General features: G+C 39.5%; 1 protein-coding gene across 4 annotated transcripts in view; it reads right to left on the bottom strand.

Moving 5' to 3' along the window:
• osbpl3b (oxysterol binding protein-like 3b) overlaps positions 1 to 27025 on the bottom strand; it is a 73103-nt gene that overhangs the window by 6032 nt on the left and 40046 nt on the right. For 2 of the 4 annotated variants that reach the window (XM_017471607.3, XM_053681432.1), the window contains 16 exons: positions 23689 to 23805; positions 22892 to 22945; positions 21981 to 22094; positions 20964 to 21128; positions 20152 to 20263; positions 19845 to 19948; positions 18511 to 18603; positions 14989 to 15148; positions 13483 to 13613; positions 8763 to 8870; positions 6946 to 7083; positions 6123 to 6216; positions 5662 to 5906; positions 2366 to 2503; positions 2204 to 2267; positions 2019 to 2097 (listed from right to left, as the gene is read on the bottom strand). In XM_017471607.3, the coding sequence (XP_017327096.1) occupies positions 2019 to 2097; positions 2204 to 2267; positions 2366 to 2503; positions 5662 to 5906; positions 6123 to 6216; positions 6946 to 7083; positions 8763 to 8870; positions 13483 to 13613; positions 14989 to 15148; positions 18511 to 18603; positions 19845 to 19948; positions 20152 to 20263; positions 20964 to 21128; positions 21981 to 22094; positions 22892 to 22945; positions 23689 to 23805 (1916 nt within the window). The remainder of the gene's footprint in view (positions 1 to 2018; positions 2098 to 2203; positions 2268 to 2365; positions 2504 to 5661; positions 5907 to 6122; positions 6217 to 6945; positions 7084 to 8762; positions 8871 to 13482; positions 13614 to 14988; positions 15149 to 18510; positions 18604 to 19844; positions 19949 to 20151; positions 20264 to 20963; positions 21129 to 21980; positions 22095 to 22891; positions 22946 to 23688; positions 23806 to 27025) is intronic. The other 2 variants (XM_053681426.1, XM_017471617.3) reach the window with 2 other exon arrangements.

The following is a 27025-nucleotide window of genomic DNA, read 5'->3' as shown; positions in this document are numbered from 1 at the left end:
AAGATTTTTAAAGCACCTTTCAAAATAGGTCAAATCCCAAATGGCTTCCTATTCCCTACATGTGCTCATGACATAATGGTGTTCCAGAACCTACTACTGCACTTTTTACTCAATAGAGCATCATTCAGAATTTAGCATATAAATAATACAAATATCCTTCCATCCATCTTCTACCTCTTACTCCTTTTCAGGGTCACGGGGAACCTGGAGCCTATCCCAGGGAGCATCAGGCACTAGGCGGGATACACCCTGGACAGGGTGCCAGTCCATCGCAGGGCACAATCACATACACACTCACACACCCATTCATACACTACGGACACTTTAGACTACGCCAATCAGCCTATAATACAAATATTATTTTATTTATTTAATTTGAAATAAAATCTCTGTATAAATACAAATGCATTTAACATAACGTGCATTTATTTGCTGCTCTTTCCCTATTCAAGCAACACAAGTTGCATTCAGCCAGAAAATATGCAACGAACAAAAGCTAGGACAAGAGAGTGTCTTGTCTTGTCATAGACTAGGAGTGTCTTGTCTTATCCACAAAGGGCTGGTGTGACTGTAGGTTTTAATTATAACTAAGCATGAGCCACAATTAAAAGTTGTTTGAAGACCTAGACCAGCTCATTAAAGTGATGTAATCAGGTGTGGTTGCAATGGTTGGATTGAAAAGCTGCAGCCACACCGTCTGTTTGTGGATTAGTATATCCTCTCATAGACTTACTTTACGTGATTTAGAGTAGAAAATGGTATGGCAAACATTCAAATGTGTATATTCTGCCTCTGAATACGTATACTGTATAGGCCTACTATGAAAATTCATACAGAATTTATGTGGTGTCCTGGGAAAACCCTTCACATGATGAAACTTCGACGCTATTTACTATATATAGTTTTGAAAACGATGCTTTCCTGAATGTAAATATGTTGCTGTTTTGTATGTATCTCAATCAGAAGTAAAGTTTAAGCATTTTAAAGTCTGGAGTCTGACTGTGGCACAGATCACTGAATTGATTAGGCTTATGTCCATTTCATTGTAGCACTTACTTATCCAACAATTTGATCAAAGCAAACAATTTGATCATTCACAGTGTGAGGAAAACATTTAGCCCACACAATCACTCTCCAGACCACCAGAGGGCACCCTCCTCTGAATTATAAATGACTTCTTTGGTTACCCAGCTTACTACTAGGGTATCCAGCATATTAGGCACATGCCCTGCATCTCAACTGGCATACTATCCGTACTAAATAGTATCCGAGGTGAGAATTTGTGTGACCCAACATGTGTGTAGCATGTTGAAAAAAGCAACCCAAAGGTACCCGAATGGTCTGTTATTTCCGGTAGATTTTCCAAGTGTGGATCCATGGACACTTTTTCAGCTAATATTTCCCACAACTCCTTGCTTGAGGGAGGAGGTGTTTTGTGATGGTTCTGCCCACTGACACTGCCTGTGCTACTGATTTGGATTTGTTCACATTTTGTTTACTTTTGTTATTTACCCGGATTATTTTGACCTTGTCTTTTGTGCAAAATAAACCTCCAGCATATGGATCTGTACTCGGCATCTCTGAGTCTGACTGCATGTTTTTACCACCATATTTGCTGAACTGGATCCTTAGCTGATATGATTTTTGCAGGAAGATAGCCTAGGCAAGTTTAAATACTAAATTATATTATTTCCATGTTGTTTCAGTGAAATAGATTTACGGTTTCTAGAAGTGGAGGCATCAAAATATTTTCTAATCTATTAAATCTATAAAACTAGCCTTTTCTGACTCTTGACAAGATTTCAGACGCATTGACAGCCGATGGCCTTTCCCAGACTGACACACATATGGTACATATCTCTAACAGTCCTAACAGGTAATAAACCTGCATGAGCACATAGAGAACTGTGTAGAGTGGTACTCAAAGAGAAAACTGCATGGCGCAGGAAAAATGTCAAAATCGGTTTTAATGCGTTTGGGAGTGACAGAAAAATAGTCAAGAGTATTAGAGCACATACCCAGGGAGCACTACATGAGTAGTGCCAACAGGAACAATCTCCATGGACTTCCCCCAGAACTTGTTCTTCCACCTCACATCTGAATACGTCACACAAACACCAGGGTCACTTTGGGAGCGGACCGCCCACAGAGCCTCAGCGCTCATCTGTATTATAAACATATCTACCTGTGACTGATATTTTACCTTGCCAGAAGATGAAGTTTTTCGACTCAGCATGGCATGCAGATATAGGAGGGTGATGGCTGACCTAAAGAGAGAAAAAACACAAACACATGACAGACCTCAGAGTGACATAAGTAAATATGTACACAAACAAACCCAATAAATAACCAGCAGTACTCATACCTGCTCCGCTATAAAGCGCAATCCTTTATCTGGCCGGTCGCACTCGTATGTCTCCCCCAGCACCGGGTTGAAAGGTTTTCCTCCTGCTCTGTAGTAACTGGAGGCATAGCCCGATACAGCGAACGTTGCAATGTACACCTAGACATTCACACAACACTACTTCAGACACTGATCTGTATCCATACAGGTTTATACAAAACAGGTGCAAATACATCAAGTACCAGAGAGCACCATTACTCCAGTTGGAACAAAAGCAGTTGGAACGAGTAGAACTCAAAGCCAATGTACCTAGATGGGGATGCCGCCACCACTATGTCTAGTCTTGTTACTAATTTGTATGCCAGAAATACCTTTAAAATTTACTTCAAGCAGGAAGGAAACTATTGAAGAAAAATAATTTCAGACCTCTGACCTTGCTGTGACCATGACCCTGTTTGGATCGATTCCCAAATCATATTCCCATATCATGCCATCTGCTGGTTACAATGATAATTCCATATAAATCCTACAAATACTCAAGCACATGCTCTGGAATATATCGTGCTAACAAGAATTTCAAACGGATAGATGGACAATCTCAAAACCTAATAACATTTACATATATTAATTTAGCAGACGCTTTTTTAAAGCGACTTACAAATGAGGAAATACAAGCAAAGCGATATATCAAGCGGCGAACAATACAAGTAGTGCTACTATACATGATTTATAATTGAGTTCTAGAAAAGCAAAGTGTGCAGACTAGAGGTGTAAGAGCCAAAGTAATTTTTTTTGTTTGTTTTTTAAAGATAATGTGGGGGTTGGCATTTTAGGGGTTATTTGAATGCTCATGGAAGAGGTGGGTCTTCAGCTGTTTTTTGAAAATCGTGACAGATTCTGCGGTCCGGACTGAGTTTGGAAGTTCATTCTACCACTGAGGGACAGTTAGTGGGAAGGTTCTGGAAAGGGATCTTGAGCCACGCTGAGTAGGTTAATCGATTAATCAATCGCAGATTGCGTGAGGGAACGTAAGCCTTCAGGAGAGTGTTGAGGTAGGGGGGTGCTGTTCCAGACAAGGTCTTGTATGTGAGCATCAAGCCTTGAATTTGATGCGGGCAGCTACAGGAAGCCGGTGGAGGGAGATGAAGAGGGGTGTGACATGGGTTCTTTTGGGCTGGTTGAAGACGAGGTGTGCTTCTGCATTCTGAAACATCTGAAGGGGTTTGATGGAGCTGGCTGGGAGGTCCAAGAGTAATGGACTAGTAGCTGTGTAGCCTGTTCGGTGAGGTAGGGTCTGATTTTCTTGATGTTATACAGAATGAACCTACAGGATCATGCAGTTGTTGAAATGTCGTCTGTAAAGGTCAAGCTGACATCAAAATTCCTTCACTAGTTAGTGGCGGAGACAGAAAAAGTTCAGCCTGAGAGGTAAGATTGATGAAATTTCAATAATGACATGAAAACAGTAAACTGGACTTGGCGCCGGGTCATGACTGCACTCTCGAACTTCCTGAAGTGTGGACATTTGAGGAAGAGAAGCATTATCACTCTGGCTGTAAAGGTTGTTATGAAACCATCAACGCTTCTCAAAGCTGAGAGACAATTTAGATCTCCATCAAGCCATTATAGTCCACTACTGCCTCTCCCTTTCCTCTGTAATGAATACTGGAAATACTCTTACACACATACACGCACACACACACACACACACACACACAGAGTGTCTGACTGCAGGCAGTTTGAAAGCTCCTCTAATGGAGCTCCTCAGCTGGAGAGAGCTAGGTCACTCAGGCCCACTCAGGGAACATAGAGCAGCGACCGGAGAGCTTTATGCTCCTCTTAATGCAAGTCACTAACCTGACTTAGGCAATTAACTCTCCATTACACTGTCCTGAACACTTCACTTCTCAACTACTATTGCTCTAACTGCCAAATTTTGTTTCAGGGAAGACAATTTCTTTAAAACTTCTTTTCATCAATGGGACAAAGCTTTGCATTTAAGTGAATCCATGCACACAGAGCATTACATGAGCCTCCTATTGTCTGATAGTTTCACAGTGAAGCAGCCAGACACTGAAACCCTTACAATAAATATTCTGGAAGCATAACAAGCTCCACTTCCATTATCTGCCTGAATGTCTCTAGAGCTGCTAAAGTGGAGCCGGCCAAAGCTCACTTTACATGCAGAAGACACCACTCCATCATAGTAGTGACACGGTCATGGGCAATGGCCATCAGATGTCAGATGAGCTTGGATCAGACTGGCCTTTAAAAGGCATGACTCCAGTAATGGTAAATGTGATCAGCTAACTGTGACTGACACTGTAAATCAAACATTTGACTCAAAAGAGGCAAGACAACTTAGACTGAAAGTATCTCTGTGACAGGAGAAGCGATACGCTATCTGCAATAAGATTATAATCAAATTCAGTATTTCTTGTAAAACATTTGACTATTTTTTCAAGAACACCCCAAGGCTTGGTTGGCATTTGGCCCTGAGCAATGTGGAATAAAGGAATCATACGAGAAGCAGACTCAAATGCATAAAAATATCAGACTATAATTTTCTCGCTGCTGCAATGTAAGTTAAGCATTCAAACTGAATAATTCTAAAACGTTATACCACAGTGCTATTTAATTTTAATATCAGGGTGGTCAATGTATAACTGCATTCATAATAGGTTTCTATCATTTCTATAGTAACAACTAATTCACAAGGATTTGTATGGTGGAAGCGACACACAAATGAAACGTTTTTCACCACAGGACAGAGGGTTTTGAGCCGTGCAGTTTATCAATAACTACATTTTTGCCATTCAGTTTAAGAGAGAGAAAAAAGAGAGGCTGTTGAGGGTGTGACAGTTTAGAGCTGCTACAGCATGAGTGAAAAAGGAACTAACTTCTTTCAAGGAAGTTCCACAAAATTAATGTTACTATAAACTAAAAAACGTATGCTGTGTCATTCTTTAATAAATAACACAATGTGCAATCGTGGCAAATTGCTGATGTATGGAGGAAGGAAACACAATGAGATGTGCTACTGTGGAAAATAATCGACTGTCAGCGTGTATCACACCACCCCGTTGTTGATTATTTTCCTACACTAGCACCCTCACACCCTGTTTTATTCCTTACATGTTTTACAGTTTTCACGATTTTGGTTGAAATTAATAAAATATTGTAAAATGAGTAATATATTATTTTAAAAATCTAGTTCTAGATGCTTATGACACTTTTTCTCCATTATTTATTAACCATGCAACTGTGTATTTACCATACATGTTTATATGTATGTGTGTGTATGTCCTGATGGATACCATGCGTTCGAACGGATCCTGTGTGTGTGCGGCTCGGTCGAGCAGCTCGCTGTACTCCAGCTCCTCACACAGCCTCTGCAGGGTGTTGAGTGGCTCGTTCAGCTGCACTGGCATGGCCACCTTGGACAGGTCCTTTCCAATGTTATTCCTCAGGATGTTCCAGAGACTGATGTTGCTGGTGTTGGGGCTCGGAGATGGGAGCATAGAACGTCGCTTTCCCTGGGGAACACCGTTCTCAATACAATCTAAAAGCAGAGCAGATTCATTGGATGAGGAAGACTATTCCTGGGGTATCAAAATGTTCTGGAAATGGTGTCAGAGGGGTGAAAGAAGTACACACTACAATAAATCTCAAATGCCTTGGTGCTTGTACTGTCACTTCTTTAACTGGTCAGGTCTTTATTGGTCAGGCGCAACAATTTTGAAGAACGAGAGCAAATGAAGTGAAATGCCCGAGTCACCTGAGTCAAGTCTCTCATTCTGGACCTCGTTGCTGAAGTTGTCCATGGAGATATTATCGCTGATATCGCTGATGTACGAGTCATCATCTGAAGGCTAATGACAGAGAGAGAGAGAGAGAGAGAGAGAAAGAGCGAGATCTTTATTATGGCAGTTCAGCTGTCTTGTCAGATTATCACCTCCTGCTCATAGCAGGTTACTAACAAGCCTAGGGAGCACTGATCACTCTGCTCCTCTTTTACCACCCACCATTAACAACAGTGGAAGTCAAAGGGTGTGCAGCATTTTTGTATGATTGAATTTGAGAGTAGGAGTGGAGGACAGAGAGAGAGAGAGAGAGAGACTCTCAGGGGATGGGAAAAAAATTTCACTCGACTCTTTGGAGGATATTTTTAGAAACAAGCAATTAGCTCCATTTTCACATTACTTCTGCTACTAGAGCTGCTTGGACAAGTCTGCCCGAGGCCAAAAAAAGTGCGCGAGAGAAGCGAGAGAGAACCAAGATACGGATGACTTGAACCTGAAGTGTCTAAGGTTGGTTTATAGTGCATCATCCAACATAGATGTTGGCTGTAGCATCAAACACCATTCAACAGTGAACTAGAACCTATCCTACTCCCAGAATATGAGTCACACATCCTCAGCAGGGAGAGGAAAGTGATGGTGGACATACTGTAGCTCTCGGCAGTAATATTCCGGGAAAAACATCATGCGCTAAGGAAAATATTACAAGGTGGTGAAGTGCAGAAATAGTTCTACACAATGATAAAACATGTGCTGTAAGTTTAAAATAAACTGGCATAACATTTGCAAGAAGGCCCTTACCTCGTTCTCAGAGGAGCTCGCTGAAAGCAAGACTTCTTGAGCGTCAAAGAACTCAGACAGGGACTCTGTAATGGAAGCTCGGCTCTCGTTTGACGCCTGGTGGACGAGGTGGCGGGAGCAGTCTGAGGATTCCTGCTTCTGTAAGGGCAAGTCATTGCTTTGTAGAAATGCAGACATACTGTATATGGCTCTTACACAATGTCTATTTTTAATCATTCCACTAAATACATAGGAGTCAAACAGGAATCCTAAAGACATTGAAAAAAATGTGTACCATGGATCTAAGCAAAATTATTCACCAAATATACCACTTACTCCCATTTTTTTTTATTTTTACAAAAGAAACACGGCCAAACCCAATTAGCTAAGATGCAAGCACATCTGATTCTAAACAGGAAAGAAAGCTATAAGCTCACACCGCAAGCCATGTTAATAAGTGCAGAAGGAAGGTGTTGATTCAGAAAGCACACTGTTGACAGCATAAACCACAGGAAATATCAAGGGTTTTGGGTGATGTGTTTTGCATGTGTAGGAGTTTGACTGTTTGGGCATGTGTTGGCAAGGAACTTCTTTAACTAGCATTCAATGAATGATTCAATGAATAAATATCAAATCTAATGTATGAAATAAATTAATACATGGCAGAAAGATTACCTGCCACTGGTTTCTGCAAGGCAAGTGAGTAATACAGTACACTGCCTGGACAGTGGTGAAATATTCTCCAAGTTATTTTATTATTTCCAACATGTACTGTGATAAGGAACAGAACATATCTGAGATTTTACAGTTCTCTGCTCATTTAAATGTTGTGTCTATAGAAAGTAATTTCTGTGACATTTACTTTAGAAGCACGAGCCCCACTGTAAATATTGTGCAAAAAACTTTCTGAATCTTTCTTTAAGCCGGTTTTACGTGTTACTCAGTGTACAAGACGATCCCTCTCAAATATAACCACATTCTATAACAGACAGTGTGATAATGTGTGTGCTCCATGACTGATTATACAATGAAGATCTTCTAAGGATAGGCTTGTGACAGACTTAAGAGTTGTTCGATCATTGCGACTGGGGCTCATGCAGAAAACAAGGTTGTACCGTATAAACACAGACATTCTTCAAAGTGAGCTTCAGGTAATAATGATATTTTATTGGTCCAATATCATGTTTAGTTTGCATTTCGCGATTTCCGCTACCGTACATGTGAGGTTCACGTCCTATTAATGACTTTTGGAAGAGCATTGTACTGTAGTAGCACTCACACTGAGATTTAATAAAAATCTCTGAAAACGGCAGAACTATGTGGTCAGCTGTCTCTGTTCACAATGGCACTAATTCGATCATGAGGGAGCTAATGACCAAATAATATTTTATCCATGACAGCAAAATCAGGCTGAAAATCACATCATGTCAAAGCCAGTTTTAATGTATAAATATCATATTCCTACACTGAGTATTATTCCAGATACTTTTTGTCTTTTTTAAACTGTGAATACAGATTCCCCCCTATTGAGTACATTGAGTTAAAAATAATGCTTCTCGTTTCAAGAAACAGTAACAGTGAGTTACTTCACTTCTACACAGTTCTGAGTAATTCTTTCCTGATGAATCACGGATATGGTCGGAGTTTCTAAGCACATGTATGGTCACGGCTAACAATAGCTGGGAGCAGCAGAAGGACTGAGTCAGCTCTGCTTTTGTGTTTCATCTATGAAACAGATTAACCCTTGCCAGTGGCTCTTCCTGGAATGTGGGGATGATGATGCATGTGAGTAGATAAGAAAAGAGAACTGCTGGTGGTGGTGTATTCCTCACACCCACCTGCAGCGAGCCAGTACTGAAGTTTTTAAGGACGGCAGGCTCTGAGATATGCGACTCTATGTGTATCTTGCAGAGGCGCTCTCTCAGATCAGAGTTCTGTGCTAAAGCCTGCAAAAGCAAACAGCAACCAGCACGTGAGCACGGACACACACACACACACACACACACACACACACACACACACACACACACACACACATATAAACACACGCACAGACACACACAGCGAAATGTTCCCTAAAGATTCTTCACACTTCTGGAACAGAACACATTTATAATCATCTCAACTCTGAACTGTCATGTGTTGGATGTGTTCTTATTAAAACAGGGTATCTAAAAAACTTGATGAGCCTTCTTTTTGCCAGGCCATGGATTGTATTTGAGATGAGCTATTTTTTCCCAAACTGTGTTTTGCTAGACATTCTCAAACTGAAAAGTCTCCATTGTGCAGCATATTATTCAATGCATCCCACTGTCTTTAATCAGGTCTTAAAAGGCTTTCGATATACACTAATGAGCGAACGTTGTTGAGTAAGGAATATATCAAGACTGTCATAGGAAACATCATGTCTTATTGTCTTATGTTTTATTCCAATTTGCTAACCATATATTTTTTTTTTATTAATCAAAGTTTGACAAGTTGTGCAACATCCTGTTATGAATGATATTATAGCAGCTATAAACAGTCATTCACTCACCAACATCTCTTTATTTCTCTCTTAAAGTTACAAAAAAAACATAGCTTTTCATGTTACTGAGAAAGCACAAACACATAGTCCTCTGTCCTGAAGGCTCCAGTGGAGGAAAACTTACTGACTGCTACAAAGCACTAAGTAACTAGTCAATAACTGTGATAAACCCTACATGAAATTCCTCAGCCACTTGCATGGATGTTATTTGAAAAACAACCACAAAAAAAACAAAACCCTTTACACATACAACTATGAAGCACTTTATTAGGAACACCTGTACACCTACTCCTTTATGCGTCAGTTAATCATGTGGCAGCATTGCAATGCATAAAATCATGCAGATACGGACCAGCAGCTCCGGGTAATGTTCACATCAACCATCAGAATGGGGAAAAAATGTGATTTTAACTGTGGTAACATTGTTGGTGACAGACGGGATGATGTGAGTATTTCCATAACTGCTGATCTCCTGGGATTTTCACACACAACAGTCTCTAGAGTTTACTCAGAATGGTGCAATAAAGAAAAATGATGCAGAGAGCGGCAGTGCTGCAGACACAAATGCTCTGCTGATGAGAGAGGTCAAAAAAGTATGGCCAGATTGGTTCGAGACTGATTCAGATAACCACTCTGTACAATTGTGGTGAGCAGAAAAGCATCTCAGAATGCACAACACGTCAAACCTTGAGGCGGACGGTCTACGACAGCAGAAGACCACATCGGGTTCCACTTACCTCAGCAAAGAACGGAAAGCTGTGGCTGCAGTGAGCACAGGGAGACCCTACCCAGTATTAATACAGTGTTCCTAAGAAAGTGCTCTGTGAGTGTACAGTTAATGATGGACACTTTAACAAAGGTTCTTCACTAATTAATAAGCAGAGCCTCTTGATGCCTGATTAAAGACAGTAAGACGTGTCAAAATCTTTTTTACAACACAGCATGAGTACAAAATAGCAGAGTGTAGACACAAGTCTGTTTTAGTAATGCATTCAAGTCATGTCAGAATCATAGTAATTACAAGCTAAAAAGCATTCAAAAAAGCATCTTTGCCAAACTCATAATCAGCAGTTGGGATTTCTGAATTTTCTGAAAGCTCTGACTCAACTGTGAGTGAAATGATGTTATACACAAGTGACAAACAGGGGCAGCAGCTTGGAACAGTGCAACGTAAGGGTTTTAATCCCCTATCGTTTTCAGTAACAGCCTTATAACAAAACTTGAACACTTCAGTGAAGTATTTTAGCTTTTAGCTTTGTGTCTGGAAAAAGTGCTAAAATGGTTTAGCTCATGCTTGTGTGCAGTCATAGAAATAACTTATTTCCAAGACTCCAATCAGAATCTCTAAGTTTTTATCTGTAATTACTGTAATTCCAACATGACTGTATAAACTACTGGCCAGTTCAAGCACAGGAGGTGGGAATTATCCTAGCACAAGAAGTGGAATTTGACAGCAAATGGTTGGATGGGAAATTGTTATCTTCTCTAAATTTAAGAGTAGGTTTAGTGTACAGATGCACTTTTCAACAACTAGTCAGTCACTGAGCAACAATGCTTCTCCTAGATCAGGGGTTCCCAAACTATGGGTTTGCGACCTCTTTTTGGGTATTTTAGTCTTTTTCTCTGTCCTACCATGCTGCAGTAGTATAGGAATTCAACAATAAAAATGGACAAATTTCCCCGTTCATCTACCTCTGCTCTGCTGTTTTACTCCTTACATATCGTTTGAAGCTGGATATGACAGGGGAAATGAGATGTGTGCTTTCAAACAGACTTTCTGACCTTTTGAAAAACTGTGTCACGCTCACCCTGTCCTACTAGATTTGGAAGTCAGTGCAAGAAATGTTCCTTTGGTTTTTAGTCACTTATGTTGCACGTGTTATTAACATAAGATTGTCACAAATCCCCTCAGTGCATGGCACATTTCCCGTCATGACATGTGCTGCTCAAACTCATATTGTGATGTTTTGGTTTTACTTCCTGGTCCAGACCAGTCTCCGCTCCTCTTTTTTTATATGCATGTCACGTGATTGTATCTAGCTGTTTTGTGTTTGTTCATCATTAGTTTGCTTAATTATACCCTCTTGTGTCTGTGGGTGTGTCTCGATCAGCTCCCTAGCTTCCTAGCTCATTAATCAGTATATATCGTGTACACGAGTTCAAGAACTGGTAAGGACTCTGGCACACTACACATTGGGACACTGATAACTCAATTTCTGCTGACATGCCTATATACTCGCATTGTAAAACGTCACCATTGGCATTCATCGGCAACAAGCAGGACCGAAATCTTTCTGACATTATATATCATATAATCTGACATTATATATCACATAAATTTGTTAGCTTAATCACATGTGCTTCTGTCATAGTATTACAAACAGGATCGTAGGCTAGAATTTTTAAAAATCATTAAACACTTAAAAGTTGTTAGGCTCAAACAAAACATATATAGAACATAAAATAAAGTAAAAAATTTAAGTAATCATTTGAGAGCTACAACAACGATAACAGGTTGCTTACATTTGTAGCCAAATTTGGCTGAGAGTTCGTCCGCCTTTTTTTTTATTTTCAGCTGAAAGGCTTCAGAAAACATAAGGTCAGTTCCAGTAAGGGACCATAGTGAGCATTGATGCGCCCTAATTTTTGCAGTGCAATTTGGGATATGTAGGGAGCAAATGTTCCAGTACACTGGAAGGATTTTGCATTTGAGACATCCCTTAAAATGGCCAACTACCTGATCAGTGCCCTGACTATTGAACTAGGGAGCTGATTGAGACACACCTATTGGCTGCGTCTGAATATCCCTACTACCCTACTATTCAGTAGGCGAAAAGTAGTACGCCAAAAGAGTAGTATGTCTGAATTCTCAGTATTCATAAAACGAGAAATACCCAGATGACCTACTGTTTCCACCTCGAATCTGCAGTATGGAACCACTGGACACTGTGGATATTGCGCTATCCCATAATGGAATGGGACTGGCACGGAAGAATTTTAAGAAGCCACACCACATAATATGTCCAGATTGTATTCTGGCTTACCACTTATACTGATCAGTACGTACTGTATCAATGGCCAAGCAGTAGGTATTGAATCTAATGCAGTAGGCACTGTCACAGTGTGCGATTTCGGAAGCAGCCATTGTGAGTCTCCGCCTCTCTCTTTATTTGCATGACACCTGATTATCTCCAGCTGTTTTGTGTTTGTTCATCATTAATTTGCCTAGTTATACCCTATTGGGTTTGTGTTTCTTTAAGAAGCATGGTCCATTTAATTTGCATTTCTAACCCTTGTTTTCTATGCCTAGTACATTCCAGATTTGACCCTTGTTTGTTTTCCTGTTCGTGATTATACATTATTCTTAGTTGATGCTGCCTCCTTGTGTTTGACCAATGCCTGGAAACATGGTGGTGATTACTGGATTTACAGTAGTATACGCACTTGCCCTTGCCTCATCGTCCTAACAAGCTGGGATATGTGAAGAAAAGAATTTCACTGTGCTGAAATGTATATGTGACATATACAGGCTTCTTCTTCTTCTTCATCTTGCCTCTAATCAAACATTAAAATGGTTAAATGTTCAAATGTTACAATAATCCTGCATTATAAATCTTGAAAAAAAAGTAGGGTGGTCAAAGCTTGGAGTCACAGAAAATTCCGGGTCCATTTGTCCATTTGATGTTGTTTGCCTAAAGTTTGCTCAAAATTTTGGGAACCCCTGTTCTAGGTCAACAAGCACAGCAATCTGGTAAAAAATATATAAATAAAATAAAAAATAAAAACTTCTTCCATGTATAAGTTCATATTCCATTTGACTATCAAAATAATTTAGAGGCAGTCATGGCATTACAGTGAAATTGACACTATGCAATTGTTAATTGGGCCTGAAAGCTCACAGCATTTAAGGCATCCAGCTAGTTAAAGCAATATACAGGTAGCAGGTTGTTAGAAAGCACATGCAGAGTAGACAATGCAAAAAAAGCAAGTGTTTGTGTGTGTGTGTGTGTGTGTGTGTGTAGCAGGCTTACAGAAGCCAGAGCACTCTTCAGTCCTAAGAGCTGTACAGAAGGAGCTGTGCATGTCTCCTGCTCCATCATCTGCCTCAGTTTCTCTTTCTCTGCATTCAAGGAGCCCAGAGTCGACTTCAGGTTAGTGTGCACTGGAAGCACAAACACATTCAAAAATCATTATACCTAACTGAATGTGTACAATCTGCCAGGTGTACAGTCATATACACATTCAAATACCTGTGTGAGTTGTCGATAAAACTGTGGCTTGATTCTGCACAAGTATTTTAATAATCCTGAGACCATGTACAGTTGTCTCAGAGTTTTTCTGGAGCAAAAAATAACTTTATAAATATGTATAAGTATGGAAAATATCAGATTGTATTCGCATTGATCTTATTAAGGGTCAAAACTTTTAATACATATCAGAATTGTCAGATAGAACCTTATCATTAAATGCCTCATATATGCTGATCATATACATCCATGAAATGACGTGATTGCTTTAAATATCAATAAACAAAGTTACTTGAGTTAGGGACTAAGACTCAAGTCACATCTGAGTCGCAGGATGACAGACTTAAGACTGCCCATGTTTTTCATTTGTGTGTAAAGTCACTTCACACACAGAAGTCATATAGGCCTAGACAGGACCATGCATCATCCAAACCTAATAGAAAATATAGTTATACACTTATCACAGCATTTAACAGAATGTATTTTTAAGAAATTATGTAACAATACTTCTTAAACATACAATTATTTGCTTGTAATTTTTTTAAATTAGGAGTGCAGGAGTGCTATAATCACAATAATCAAATTGCCTGTGTCATAATAGTAATATTAGACTGTGCCACATGATGCAGATAAAGTGGATTTATAGTCTTGCTATTCACTGTTCATACACAAGCACAACTGATTGCCTGATCTTTTTATATTAGGAATAAATCATAAATGAGAAATTATGAGTCCCCAGGAAAAAAAATTAATCCAGCAGCACAAAGTGCTTCAGACCTTTCAGCTTTTCTAATGAGAGAATGAACTTCTTCTGGCGCCTGCATGTACATGGAAATTATCCTTTTACACCTGCAACTATAGAGTGTGCTTTCCTTCTAACAGAGTCTACCAGTATTCAACACTGTAACAGAACAACACAAAACAGAATAATAAAAAAAAATCCAACAGCTGTTCTCTCAGAGCTCAGACCGGAGAAGAAAAACCTCAAAAGTGTGAGCACAGCAGGCGTCTGCTGCTTCACTGCTCGTGTTGAAGTGTTTCACACTCGGAGTAGCTGTCACACAAGGGTGGAGGAGACCCCGAATTTATCAGAGAGAAAACTGTGACAGTGTATATGCAATTAGCAGCTGTTGCGCAATACAAAGTGTGGGAGATTTCCCTGAATGATGTCCACTGAGTGCTCTGAATACACTGTGACATAGATGAGGTTTGATTACGGTCTGAAAAACTATACTGGCAAGATGCTTTTGTAATACAGAAATACTACACATGGTTAACAGCAACACTCACAGCTGCTGGCAACACGGCAGAAATCTTCTTGAAGTTTGGACACGTCTATGGGCAAGTCAAGGAGCTCTGGATAGCTTTTTTCAATGGCCAGATCAGCACAGGAGAGGTTGGGATTGGAGGCGTGGAGACGCATGGAACCTGAGGAGATACAGCTGGGGACCTGCAAGAGGATGAGATAGGAAATGACAGCACATTAGTGTAGAAAAGAATGGAGCATATCTTCAAGTGACACAGTTGCTTAAGTTTGACAGAGACAAGAAGTTTCAGTTCTGCTGGAGTACAAACTGGTTACACGTTTGCTGTAGTTGTGTGTCCACCACGATCCCAGAACCTTTTGAGGAAGTAAAATGTTCCTGAACTCTGCCAAGTTCCTGCATATTACCATATCACAACAAATATGGAGCAAGTCATGGAAGAAATTTAATCTATCCATCTATTTTCTGTACTGCTTATCCTACACAGGGTCGCGGGGTGCTTGGAGACTATCTCAAGGGGAATTGGGGCACAAAGCAGGGGACACCCTGGATGGGATGCCAACCCACTGCAGCGTACAATCGCACATACAAACACACACACACACACACACACACACACACACACAGAACAGACAATTTGCAAATTTCAATTAGTGCATGGATTTGGACTGGGGGAGGAAACCCCGAAGCACAGGGAGAACATGCAAACTCCATGTGCACAGGGTGCAGGCTGGAATCAAACCCCCAACCCTGGTTGTGTGTGAGGTAAGTGTGCTTTACCCACACAAAGAATATTTTCACATTTCAAGCCAATTTTTCATGTGCACATTTTTGCACATTGACATCGTCAGAATTCAAACGCAACATCTCAGAATGAAAGGGTGAATGCTTGTCTGTTGAGTCACTCTATAGCTTGGTTTTGTGGGAATGTACTGGCTCTGAAAATAGAGCAAATCTTATATTTTACTTACAGTCTAATCTTAAAACCTATTTATTTGTTTATTAAATTAGTTTCTTTGTTATATATTAGGCACACACTTCTGTTCAACTCCGTAAATGACCTTGAGGCTGATAAAGGCTCTATATAAATTAACAGTATTACAATTATAATTATTATTACTACTACTACTACCACAAGTTAGGCACAAGAAATAAAAAAGGTTTCTGAAACTAAATGAACCAGGAACTAAAATCAGCCCAGGTTGCTCAAGTTAACAAGTATGCATAACGTTTCTGAAAGAGTTCCTGAAAAGGTTCCTGTGGTGGCCTGCTTTGGAAATCATGCTTCAGGTACTGAAGTTAAAAACCCCTATGACACAATTATGGCTCTAGATGAACAGAGTGTATAATCATTAGCATACAAGTGGCTGAAAGTCTGCTTCATTTCAGCTTTTAAATCCACTTTTAGCAGTGGGAGTCAAGCCATTTGCAAACCTCTTGTGAATTTAAGGCTTTAACGTCTTTTTCAGAATGCACATTCTTCTTCAGAATGCATGACAAAAGCTAATTCAGTTATGGATATTGCCATTGCTGAAAAAGATGCAAGCTGTGGGAACTGCTCTCATACTGTTAAATATCAAACTGGATCTTAGACTAAATGGGTCACTGAATTAAGTCCTCACACAAATAAATATATTCTGGACGGTGTTGAAGGAAAAATATACGATAAATAAAATGCACACCAATATTTATAATCAATATGTGATATTGAATGGCATCCAAGATTGATTTCATAATAATATATTTTATAACTGCTTTGATTATTGTCTATAATTATTGATCTATATATTGGTCTTTTAAAAAAATAACAAGGTATTAGCTGTAACTAAGCTGTAACTCATTATGAAATTTAAATACAGTGCCTGATTTCTGCTGTTTTTGTGTACAGTTTTTTATTGAAGCAAAAAAAAAAAGTTATCTAACACCTATCACCCATGTGAAAAACTAATTGCCCCCTTAAACTTAAAATGTAGTTGTGCCGGGCCCTGAAACAGCAAAGCATCCCCACCGATCACGCATCCCCACCGATCACACTTCCACCACCATGCTTGACCGCAGGTATGATGTTCTTTTTGTGGAATTCAGTGTTTGGTTTACGGCAGATTTAACAGGACCCGTCTTCCAAACAGTTCCACTTTCGACTCTTCAGTCCTCCCAAGAGATTTGAGGATCATCAAGGTGTGTTTTGGCAAAATTCAGACGAGTCTTAATGCTCTTCTGGGTTAGCAGTGCTTTTCACCTCGCCACTCTTCCATGGATGCCATTATTGCACAGTGTCTTTCTGATAGTGGAGTCATGAACAGTGACCTTTATTAATGCAAGAGAGGCCTGTAGGTCCTTTGATGTTATCCTTGGCTCTTTTGTGACTTCCTGGATTAGTCCTTGCTGTGCTCTTGAAGGAATTGTGGAAGGTGGGCCACTTCAGGGAAGGTTCACTACTGTGCTGAGTTTTTCCATTTGGAGATAATGTGGACATATTGGCTCTCACTGTGGTTCTTTGGAGTCCCAGAGCCTTTGAAATAACTTTGTAACCCTTCCCAGACTGATGTATTTCAATCACCTTCTTCCTCATCATTTTTGGAATTTCTTTCAACTTTGGCATTGTGTGTTACTGGGTAAGACCTTTTAACCAACTTCATGCTGCTGAAAAAGTTTTATTTAAGTGTTGTTTAGATAGAACAATTTGATTGTGTCTAGTCCAGCTGAACCCCATTATGAATGCAGTTTCATAGATTTGGGGAATTAGTAACTACGGGGGCAAATACATTTTCTCGCAGGCCCAGCTGGTACTGGATAACTTTTTTGCTTCAATACATAACATTATCATTTAAAAACTGTATTTTGTGTTTACTCAGTTTACCTTTGTTTTATTTTAGATTTTCTTTTAATTTCTTAAACAATTTAGTATAAGATGTACACAAAAACAGAAGAAATCAGGAAATACTTTTTCACAGCACTATAAATTATATACGTTATGTTTGCATGTACTCTGTGTTAAACAGCAGTGTTGATCCTTATTGAAGTCTTGTACAGTAGCCATTTCATTTTTGCAATTTAAGCCTCTGTTCATGTTTCACGAGCAAAGACAAGCAAACCTAAAAAAACATGAGTGAAAGATGTTTGCTCTGAAGTCAGACAACAGGCTTATAAGTTTCATAGAGAGCAACAACATTATATTACGAATATTATGAGATACAACACAATTTATTTTTGTCCATCTAAAAATTGCAGAGACCATGTTTTCTGACAGACATTTAAATCATCGAAAATGATAGCAGTCGTGATAGATGGAACCTATCAACCATCCTGGATACTATCGTCAATCATCTCAAACCTGAGATGGTTGAAATTTTTTTCCCCTATTAACATCTAACTCTCATAAGCTCATAACTGCTAACTTCTCACAGAAATAACAGAAATACAACACCAGCCAACACATTGGCACCAGAATCTCTAAATACTTAATAAATATTTCAATATAAACCCATTTACCATGTTTCAGGGTGGAGTTTTTCCTTTAATGGATGGAGATAAGAAAGCACAGTACCTGCAGCGTAGTTTTGTTGTCCTTGTTGTAATGTTTGGAACGCCATTTCCTGGAATGTCTTTTTTCTTTTTTAGGGCTGTCATAAGCAAATGACTGTGAGTAGAGAAATGAAATACATATTTAATTTTCAGGAGGTTTCTATCACATTTATTTGAGCACTACTAGACCATAAAATAACTAAATGGGCCAAATTATGATCTAAAAGCAATCTCTGTTTAGATGGCTGTATTTCAAAAAATCACAGAAGCAAAAACTAATTAGGAGAGATAAGGAAATGGATTCTGCACAGCTGCTTTTATTGGGCAACTATTCGGATTTGGAATCAAACACATTTGACCATCATTACTAATGTAGGGCTGTAAAATGATAAACCGCCTTTAGTGTTCCTCTGGCCTGGGTAACTTTTTCAGGCTAAAGAGAGGACTGCAAAATGACACTCTTTGCAAGTCTGCATTTTTACCACTTTAAACTCTAACATGTAATACTAATTAATTAAATTGTTGATAGTGTTTATTTTAAAATGATAAGCTAGAAGGCATGAGAAATTGAGTGATATTGTCTTGCTAAGAATGAAGTCTCTGAGGATTCACACTCACTTTCCTGCTTGTATCTCCTAAAATAAAATAAAAAATCTTTCTAGTCCTAGACTAGTACATTTTCATACACTTCATCACTACATTTGTCAACAGATGACTTTAGCATCAGAGACTAACTAATTAACATTAGAGACTAACAAAGATAAATTTTAGCAGAAGTGACAAAATGTAACAGAACTATAATCTGTTTCTATGTACAGTTTGTGTATATCAAGGCAGTTTGTATTGTGATAGCTAGCTATTAGCGTTCAAATATTTCTGTAACATCTAACATTTAAGAGACTGGGGGTAAAGCTGCTGTTAGTTAGCCTTAGCTAAAGTTTTGTCCATGTACCTTGGTGAAAGGGACACAAATGTACAATCAGTAACTAACTTTTCTACTTGAGTGAAGAATTTCAATCTGTATTTCAGCTTTTACCACAGTATTTATTTAGGTGAGCAGTTCAACTTTTTCTTTCAAAGAAAACCTCAGCCTACTTTTAGTCTGTGTAACCTCCACTGGATCTCTCACACATGCATTTCAACAAGTGAGAGTGGGACGGATAAAAAAAACAAGAAGTCTGATCTACTTTATCCTTCTCAACGTTTTGACTATTATGACTATTTCCCCCACACTGTGTTCATTTACTGTGAACTTCCTGAAGATACTTTCTTTACTGGTATGTCTGAGTTGCACATGTAGCAGTTCCTGTGAAATGAAAAACAGACTCTATGCTGTTGTGGAATGAAAAATAAGACCTGCAGGGCATTGATAGCAGGTGCAGAATAGGTGCGGTGTAGAACTTCCATACTCCTCAGCAGGTGATTCAGCTCTAGCAACTGAGCCTCACACTCAGACAGCTCTGTGGCGAGAGAGTAACAGAGAAACAGTGAGAGGAAGGAGGGAGAGAGATGGAGAAAATCAGAGAGAGTGTGTGTGTGTGTGGGGGGGGGGGGGGGTCCGGATGACATAAAGACATGAACAAAACAAGGAAATATGAGCAGACATGGCACTGTTAGAGTCAGTTATAGTAAGCTGTGCATGTGTGTATACATAAATACACACCTTTGGAACACTTGTCCATGTCGTCAGAGCACTGGAGCCAGGCGGCCACCTTAGCCTGACCGGTGAAGGTGATGGGTGCGTGCAGAGAAGTCTGCTTGGCAAGAGAAGCACGCTGAGACCCCCCCCAAAAAACAAAAAACAAACACACAAAAAAACACACATAAATGTGACTGTATCTCTAAAGATACAATATGTATAAATTTTTTGTATGTTTAATATCGAGTCACAGCTACTATTCCTTATAATCTATTATACTACAACACTGTTGAAAGCTTCATTCTGACTGGGCAGAAGGTGTTTTGACACAGGAAATTTTTCAGGATGGAGGACTTCTCAGTAACATGACAGGCTGTGTTTGTTTTGCCTTACTAACTTCAAGACAAGAAAAAGAGAAGCTTGTGAGAGAAAAACTGTTTATAGCGGTTATAAAGTAAATGATAACGAGAAGCAACTTTTTTTGTGGATGTTCCTGCCATGGATATAATGCACAATGTGTTATTTTGTAATTAATAAAAAATGTCTTTGTTGGCAAACTGCTGTGGTATAAGTGAAATAAAACAGTTTGGTATGTAGAAAATTATTCGGATAATGAACTTCAGCTTCGGGCCATGTCTCACCACCCCATCTGATTCTTTTCCTATAACAACATGTCCCGTCGTGTTTTTATTCCTTACATTTATTTAGTACTTAATGTATTCTTCTGACGGCACTGCTGTGCCCTTCAAGCTCACAGTGGGATAAACCAGTGATGGATTTAATTACACTACACATGAGCTGTGAGAGCTGAATCATGGTTGAGATGCAAATCGTACCTTTCTGGCAGCTTGGCTCTCGTTGAAGCTGGGCGAGGAGGTGGCGGGGAAGTGAGGGCTGTAGAGTGGTTTCTCAGGGGGCAGCATGGCGATCTCATTCTGCCTGTACAGCCGGTGGTGACGCAACTTACAGACCCATTCATCAAACAGCTCCTGAGACTTGATCTGTGAGCACAGAGACTGTATTCACAAACTCCGCACACATCTCTCAGAACTGCACCGCAAGAGAATGTTTGGATATGTTCTATTTTAGTATATTATGAAATTTATTATATAATGCATATGTACTGCAATTTTCACACGGGGCTACAAATGATATGTTTCCAGCTAAATAATCAAATCTCGTAAGATTACCATCAATCAACATGGCCCATGTTACACACAAAATGACATGATACATATTCTTTTTGCCTTATATTAGGAATTCCCTTAGATCTGTATTGCCAAAATAAAAGGTTTAAAATTGACAGGAATTAAAGTGCCCCTGAAATCAAAGCTTGTGCTTCAGAACTTTTTGTAGTGTTGTGAACACCAACATTAGAATATATCTGGGAAAAAAAAGTTTTCATTTTATACTGCATCACTTCTATGGAAATGATCAAAAATGATCAAACAAATTTTACATGTATTTTGGTGTGGTGTATCTCGAACGCTATTGGCTGTTGAGTAAGCCAGTCAAGCACATCAACATGGTGTCACTTTGACTTCCTGTTTCAGAAGGATCTACTGTACATCAGCATATGGAATCATATCATAGCTAAGAAGCAATTTCAGGGGTGCATTAAATAAAATAAGCATGGTAGTTAGATGAAAATATCAGTTAAGCAAGTTTTACTGATACTTTTCACCACATGGCAATCTCTGCTTCTCTGCTGTGAATTTCTGTATATCTCAGCTGGGTTTTTTAAAGTAAAGTTTAGAGTCTCTTGAAACCTCAAGTAAGTATCAGTGTTCACTTGTCTCCACATGTTATCGCTAAGCTGGTGCCTGTTTACTAGATATCTTACTGATGTTTACCTTAAGATGGTAGATGTTTTCCTCTGCATCCAGATCAATACACTTGGACTTCTTCTTTATGGCCATGACAGACAGACCCACGTCAATGCGGCCATGAAGCTTGCCCTTCTCCATCTTTAAACACAGCGGGATTGTCCGGTTAACCATCAATCCACACAACAGCCTGATACAACAAAACAATCTCCGTTGTGTAAGAATGCAGCCTGGGTGTACAAGTTTGTGGATTTAAAGCCAGCATCCTTCAACTTAATGTGCATCCACTGGCTCTGATGTGTAAGTGCAATTTCCACAAACAGGAATTTGGACTTGTTTTTAGAAGCGTTTTACTTGAAACTCACATATAATGAAGGCCCAAGGGCACCTACTGAGTTCCGTCAATAAACATGTCAAACAGACAACTATGTAATGAAAACTGAACCGATTTAAAGCTTTATTTAGAAATACCTTCGACAGAAAAATCCATGAAAGAAAGTATATGCTGCACATTTATTGATTCCCCCAACAGCTGCCCTTAGGATTTCATTATTAATAAGTTTTGAGTAAATTGTTGTTTTGTGCCGTTTTGAGTACAGGGAAATGTGTCTGTGGCAACCACTGACACGCCAGAGATGTAAAAGATAGATATTAGGTTAAAAAAAAAAAAAAAAAGCAGCAGTATTCCTTAAATCACTAGATTGGCTCGCTATCACAGAGAATGTAACAGCTGAGATCAAAACTAGCTAGAGTTTAAAGCTGAAAAGAACATGTTTAACCCGTCTGCAACGAGATGAAGGTGGCGGAGGAGGTGGAACCCCGCTTGGTGCAAAACAATAGAGAGCGGGGGAATGACGGGGAATGTGTGTGAGCAAGAGCTATTGGTGATGATGCATATGCAAAGTGACACATGCTTGATGGATATTCTTTATACTCACATCTGCTGAGCACTTGGCATACTTCAGAATTCCCTTATCCAAGAAGAAGTATCTCTGTACATAGAGAGAGACAGAGAGAGAGACAGAGAGAGAGAGGCTTGGGTCATTTTCAATTTGTGTGATATTGCTTATTGCTTATATTAGAATTTCTGCCTCCATTCCTCACTTGTTATGCATGGCTAAGGGTGTGAAAAAATGGAAATAAATGTGTTGCAAATCCTCATCACTTGATTACCTAGCAACAGTGAAAAAAAAAAACAAATTCTCCACATTCAGTTTTGACACAGCCTACAGTACAAGAATGAGCTAATTATAATGACTCAGAACAGATTTTCTACAACAAGCTATTGGATACAACCAAAGATTTCCAATTCTGAAACTATTACCTGCCATCCACCCACACAAATCCAATCAGAGAAAGCAAGCAAACAGGATTTTATAGCGTGTGCTGTAAAGCTTGTCTAATGCAGTACATTGTATAGATTGTGCATTTTTTTTACATATGTAATCAGCTAATGCATCACACACCCTGTGTTAGAAATATCCAATAAACACATATCTGAAACAGCATTTACAGACATAGTGAAAACGGTGATGACGATTATGTGTGTGTATGTGTGTGTGTGTGTGTGTGTGTGTGCGTGTGTGTGTGTGTGATGTCAGTACACAAGACAATCATTCATCAAGTGGCGCAATCAGTTAAAACCCACCGTGCAAAAGGTTGTTGATTTAATGAGGACAAGTGCGTGAAAGTGACCGCTACATGGACCAGTAGGGGGTTTTGAACACACACTGACCTTGTGCCAGCCTTTCATGGGCCATTTTCGTCTCTTCAGCATGAAGCCCTCCTGTCTCTCAGGCGGCTGAACATTTCCTAAGCCACCACGCAGCCCCTCCACAATCTCCCAGCTGTCCTGTACACAAACAAAGCATATAATTACATGCAGAAACACACAAAGAAATCCGCCTTGATTAATGTTAGGTGTATGTCATTCACAGTAGATTAAGCTTTTTCTTAAGAATCCTGGGAAAAATATTAGGATGTCCTACATGTCCACAAAAATTGACAAATGAAATGCAGCATTCACAACTTAATATATAATTTCCTGCATTCATGCATTAATTAAGCCTGTAATCTAATCAGATTTACATGTATTTAATTGAAGTCATAATAAGAAAAAAAAAGCCAGTGCTTACCACAAGTAAGCGTTTAGTTAATGATTCATAACTAATAGAACTGTCTTCATTGGCAATAACCATAATAAAACACTTTCTGTTGAACAGTCTTACATAGTTTCAAGAAATCATTTTGGACAATGTTCTTTTCTAGAGATTTCTCAGTTCATGTATATTCTTAGAACATCTTGCTTGACCTGTTTCAGACCACACCACAGCATCTCAAAGGAGCTGATGTCAGGAGTTTGTTTTTTTTTTCTCTATTTTTAAATGCATTGTGCATTTCTTCTAGTTGAGCCACTCTGATGTTGTGTTGCTCCTGTGGTTTGCTCGGCAATTGTGTTGCATCACCCTGATCACAGACAGATGCCATGACATTCTGCTGTAGACGTTCCCAATACAATTTTTATTCAGTGGTGTTAGTGATTGCAGGCTGTTTGAGCTATAAAACACCAAAGCAGCACGACACAATTGTAGGCTACTTCCTCCGCCATGCTGGGATATTTTTTTGGCGTACTTGCTTCTTTTAAAGGCTCATGATTCTAAAAGGGTGGCACAGTGGAGCAGGGGGTAGTATTGCCGCCTCATAGCTTCAGGGTCCCTGGTTTGATCCTGAGCTTGGACTATTGCCTGTGTGGTGTTTTGCATGCCCTCCCGGTGTCTGCATGGGTTTCCTCTGGGCTCTTCGGTTTCCTCCCACCTCCCAAAAACATGCCAGTGTGTGGACTGGTTATGCTAAATTCGCCCTACATGTCAATGTGTGTATGAATGGTGCTGTGTTATGGATTGGTGTCCCATCCAAGGTGTATTCCCGAGGTGGGACTACACAGTAAAGTGGTCACTAAAGATATAGAAATGAATGCATTGATCATGAATATACATGTCTTAACTACCTTAAACCGTCACCTCTGGGTACTTTATCACTGATTTGAGGATTCTGCATTCTAGTGAGCCTTTCATTTCTGAGCATTATGGAGCTCCCTCATAGGGGAAGTTGCATCTATGATTATTTCCGAACTATGTGCCAGACTGTGGGCTAATGGAGACTCTGATCTTCAGAAATTCTTTTATCCAAAGCACCTTAATGGCAAAAAAAAGGCACTGAACAGCAAATAGGACTGCTTTTGCTTTGAATCTTGGGGATCAGCTTTCAACTACAGTCACTCGATTCCTCCACATTCAGTGGCGGTGGCCATTATCTAAATGGGTGAGATTGCCATCTTCCTTTCAGTGATAAAAACTCTATGATCATAGCCTGCGTAAGAGAATGGTGTCAATCAACTGATCTGTGAAACATGTTTCTGCTTCGGAGTAATGAGATTTATAAATGCAGCTCAAGCATGCGCTTAGTGATTACAATGGCACCCTTGTGAATTCATATGAGAAGAATATATTTGACGTATATTCCCACTGATATTTTACATTTTCTAGTACACCTGGGTGACTAGGAACTGGAACTTGTTCAAACATGACTTCTTGTTTCACAGGGGTAAAAATATGAGGTAATACATGGGCCAAAATCCCCTAGTCATTCATAACAATGGATAAGACCATGGAATGTAACTGTGATGGGAAAAAAAAGATTGTTGAGCTTTACAAAATGGGAAGTGGCTATACGAAAATAGCACAAGCATTGAAAATGCCCATTTCCACTATCAGGGCAATAATTAAGAAGTTCCAGTCAACTGGAAAATTTATGAATCAACCTGGAATTGGACGAGTGTGAAACAGCTGAAACAGCTCGGTATAAAAGGGGGAGGGGTCTGCTAATGTTGTATGTAGTTTAATATCAAACTGAACTGTGGCACTAGATGTTAGCTAGCTAAATATAATCTCACATTGCTTACTATTTATCATCTCAAATATGTGCAGGCTGTGACAAAATGTTCAGTAACTGCTATTCAATATATTTATCTACAACTGAAACCTACCACTAGTTTGTTATTCAAAATGCAGTTCATTTCTCTTTACTAATGCCATTGGAACTCATTCATTAGAACTCAGGAACCCATTTACATACAGACATAGAGACAATTTAGCATAGCCAATCCACCTAGCAGCATGTATTTTAGGAGGTGGGAGGAAACCAGAGAATGTACAGGAAACCAGGCAGACACAGAGAGAACACACACAGAAACTCTATAGGGACAGTAAACCAAGCTCAGGATCGAACCGGGGACTCTGGAGCTGTGATGGAGCAATGTCCTTAGTGACAAATCTGCCCCGTTGCTCAGCAGAAGTAACAAGTTTGCTTCTGAAGGTCACCATAAACATCTACAGCCAAGGTGGTTTTCACACTGGGCACGTTTGTTGTCGTCCAAATCGTGTGATTGGTCCCGGCGCCCCCCGCAGTGTTAGTCTTACATCATCACAAATGTGCATGGAGAAAACAATGCAAGGCAATATATTTCTTTTACATTTTTATTATTTTGGTTCTATTACGCACAGTCAACGTAAGGCACCTCACCTCTTCTGTGACCCACAATGTTCCCCTGCCACTCATGGCACAGGCATGTTGTGGAAACTAATGATGTCATCATCGTTTAAAACACATGCGCAGGTTACTTTACTTCCTGAACAAGTGACTACAAGTTGCATTCACAATTATGAGAAACGTGGCACAGGTCCAGTGCAACCGAACTCAGACCACCTCCTACAGGTAGTCTCAGGTTCGAGAACTGTGGGATGCTTCCTGGTCCACGTGACCGCTGTCATGTCACCAATTTTTTATGCAAACTATGCTTTGTTTCGGACTAAACTGCCAATGTGAAAGCCCCCTACTTCTGTTCCAAAATGTGGTGTATGTTATACACTGGTCAAAATACACTGCTTAAGTAAAAGTAATGCTAGATCTTATACCTCAACACTGTAGATTTTTCTTTAACAGTTTTCCCTTCTACACATGAGAAACTCACTGTTTATATTCTGAGTTTAGTCTGTCCTTGCAATTCATACTTC

This window comes from Ictalurus punctatus, chromosome 1 (genome assembly GCF_001660625.3).
Source record: "Ictalurus punctatus breed USDA103 chromosome 1, Coco_2.0, whole genome shotgun sequence".
NCBI classification, from domain to species: domain Eukaryota; kingdom Metazoa; phylum Chordata; class Actinopteri; order Siluriformes; family Ictaluridae; genus Ictalurus; species Ictalurus punctatus.
This window is presented reverse-complemented; position numbering and strand designations above follow the sequence as displayed.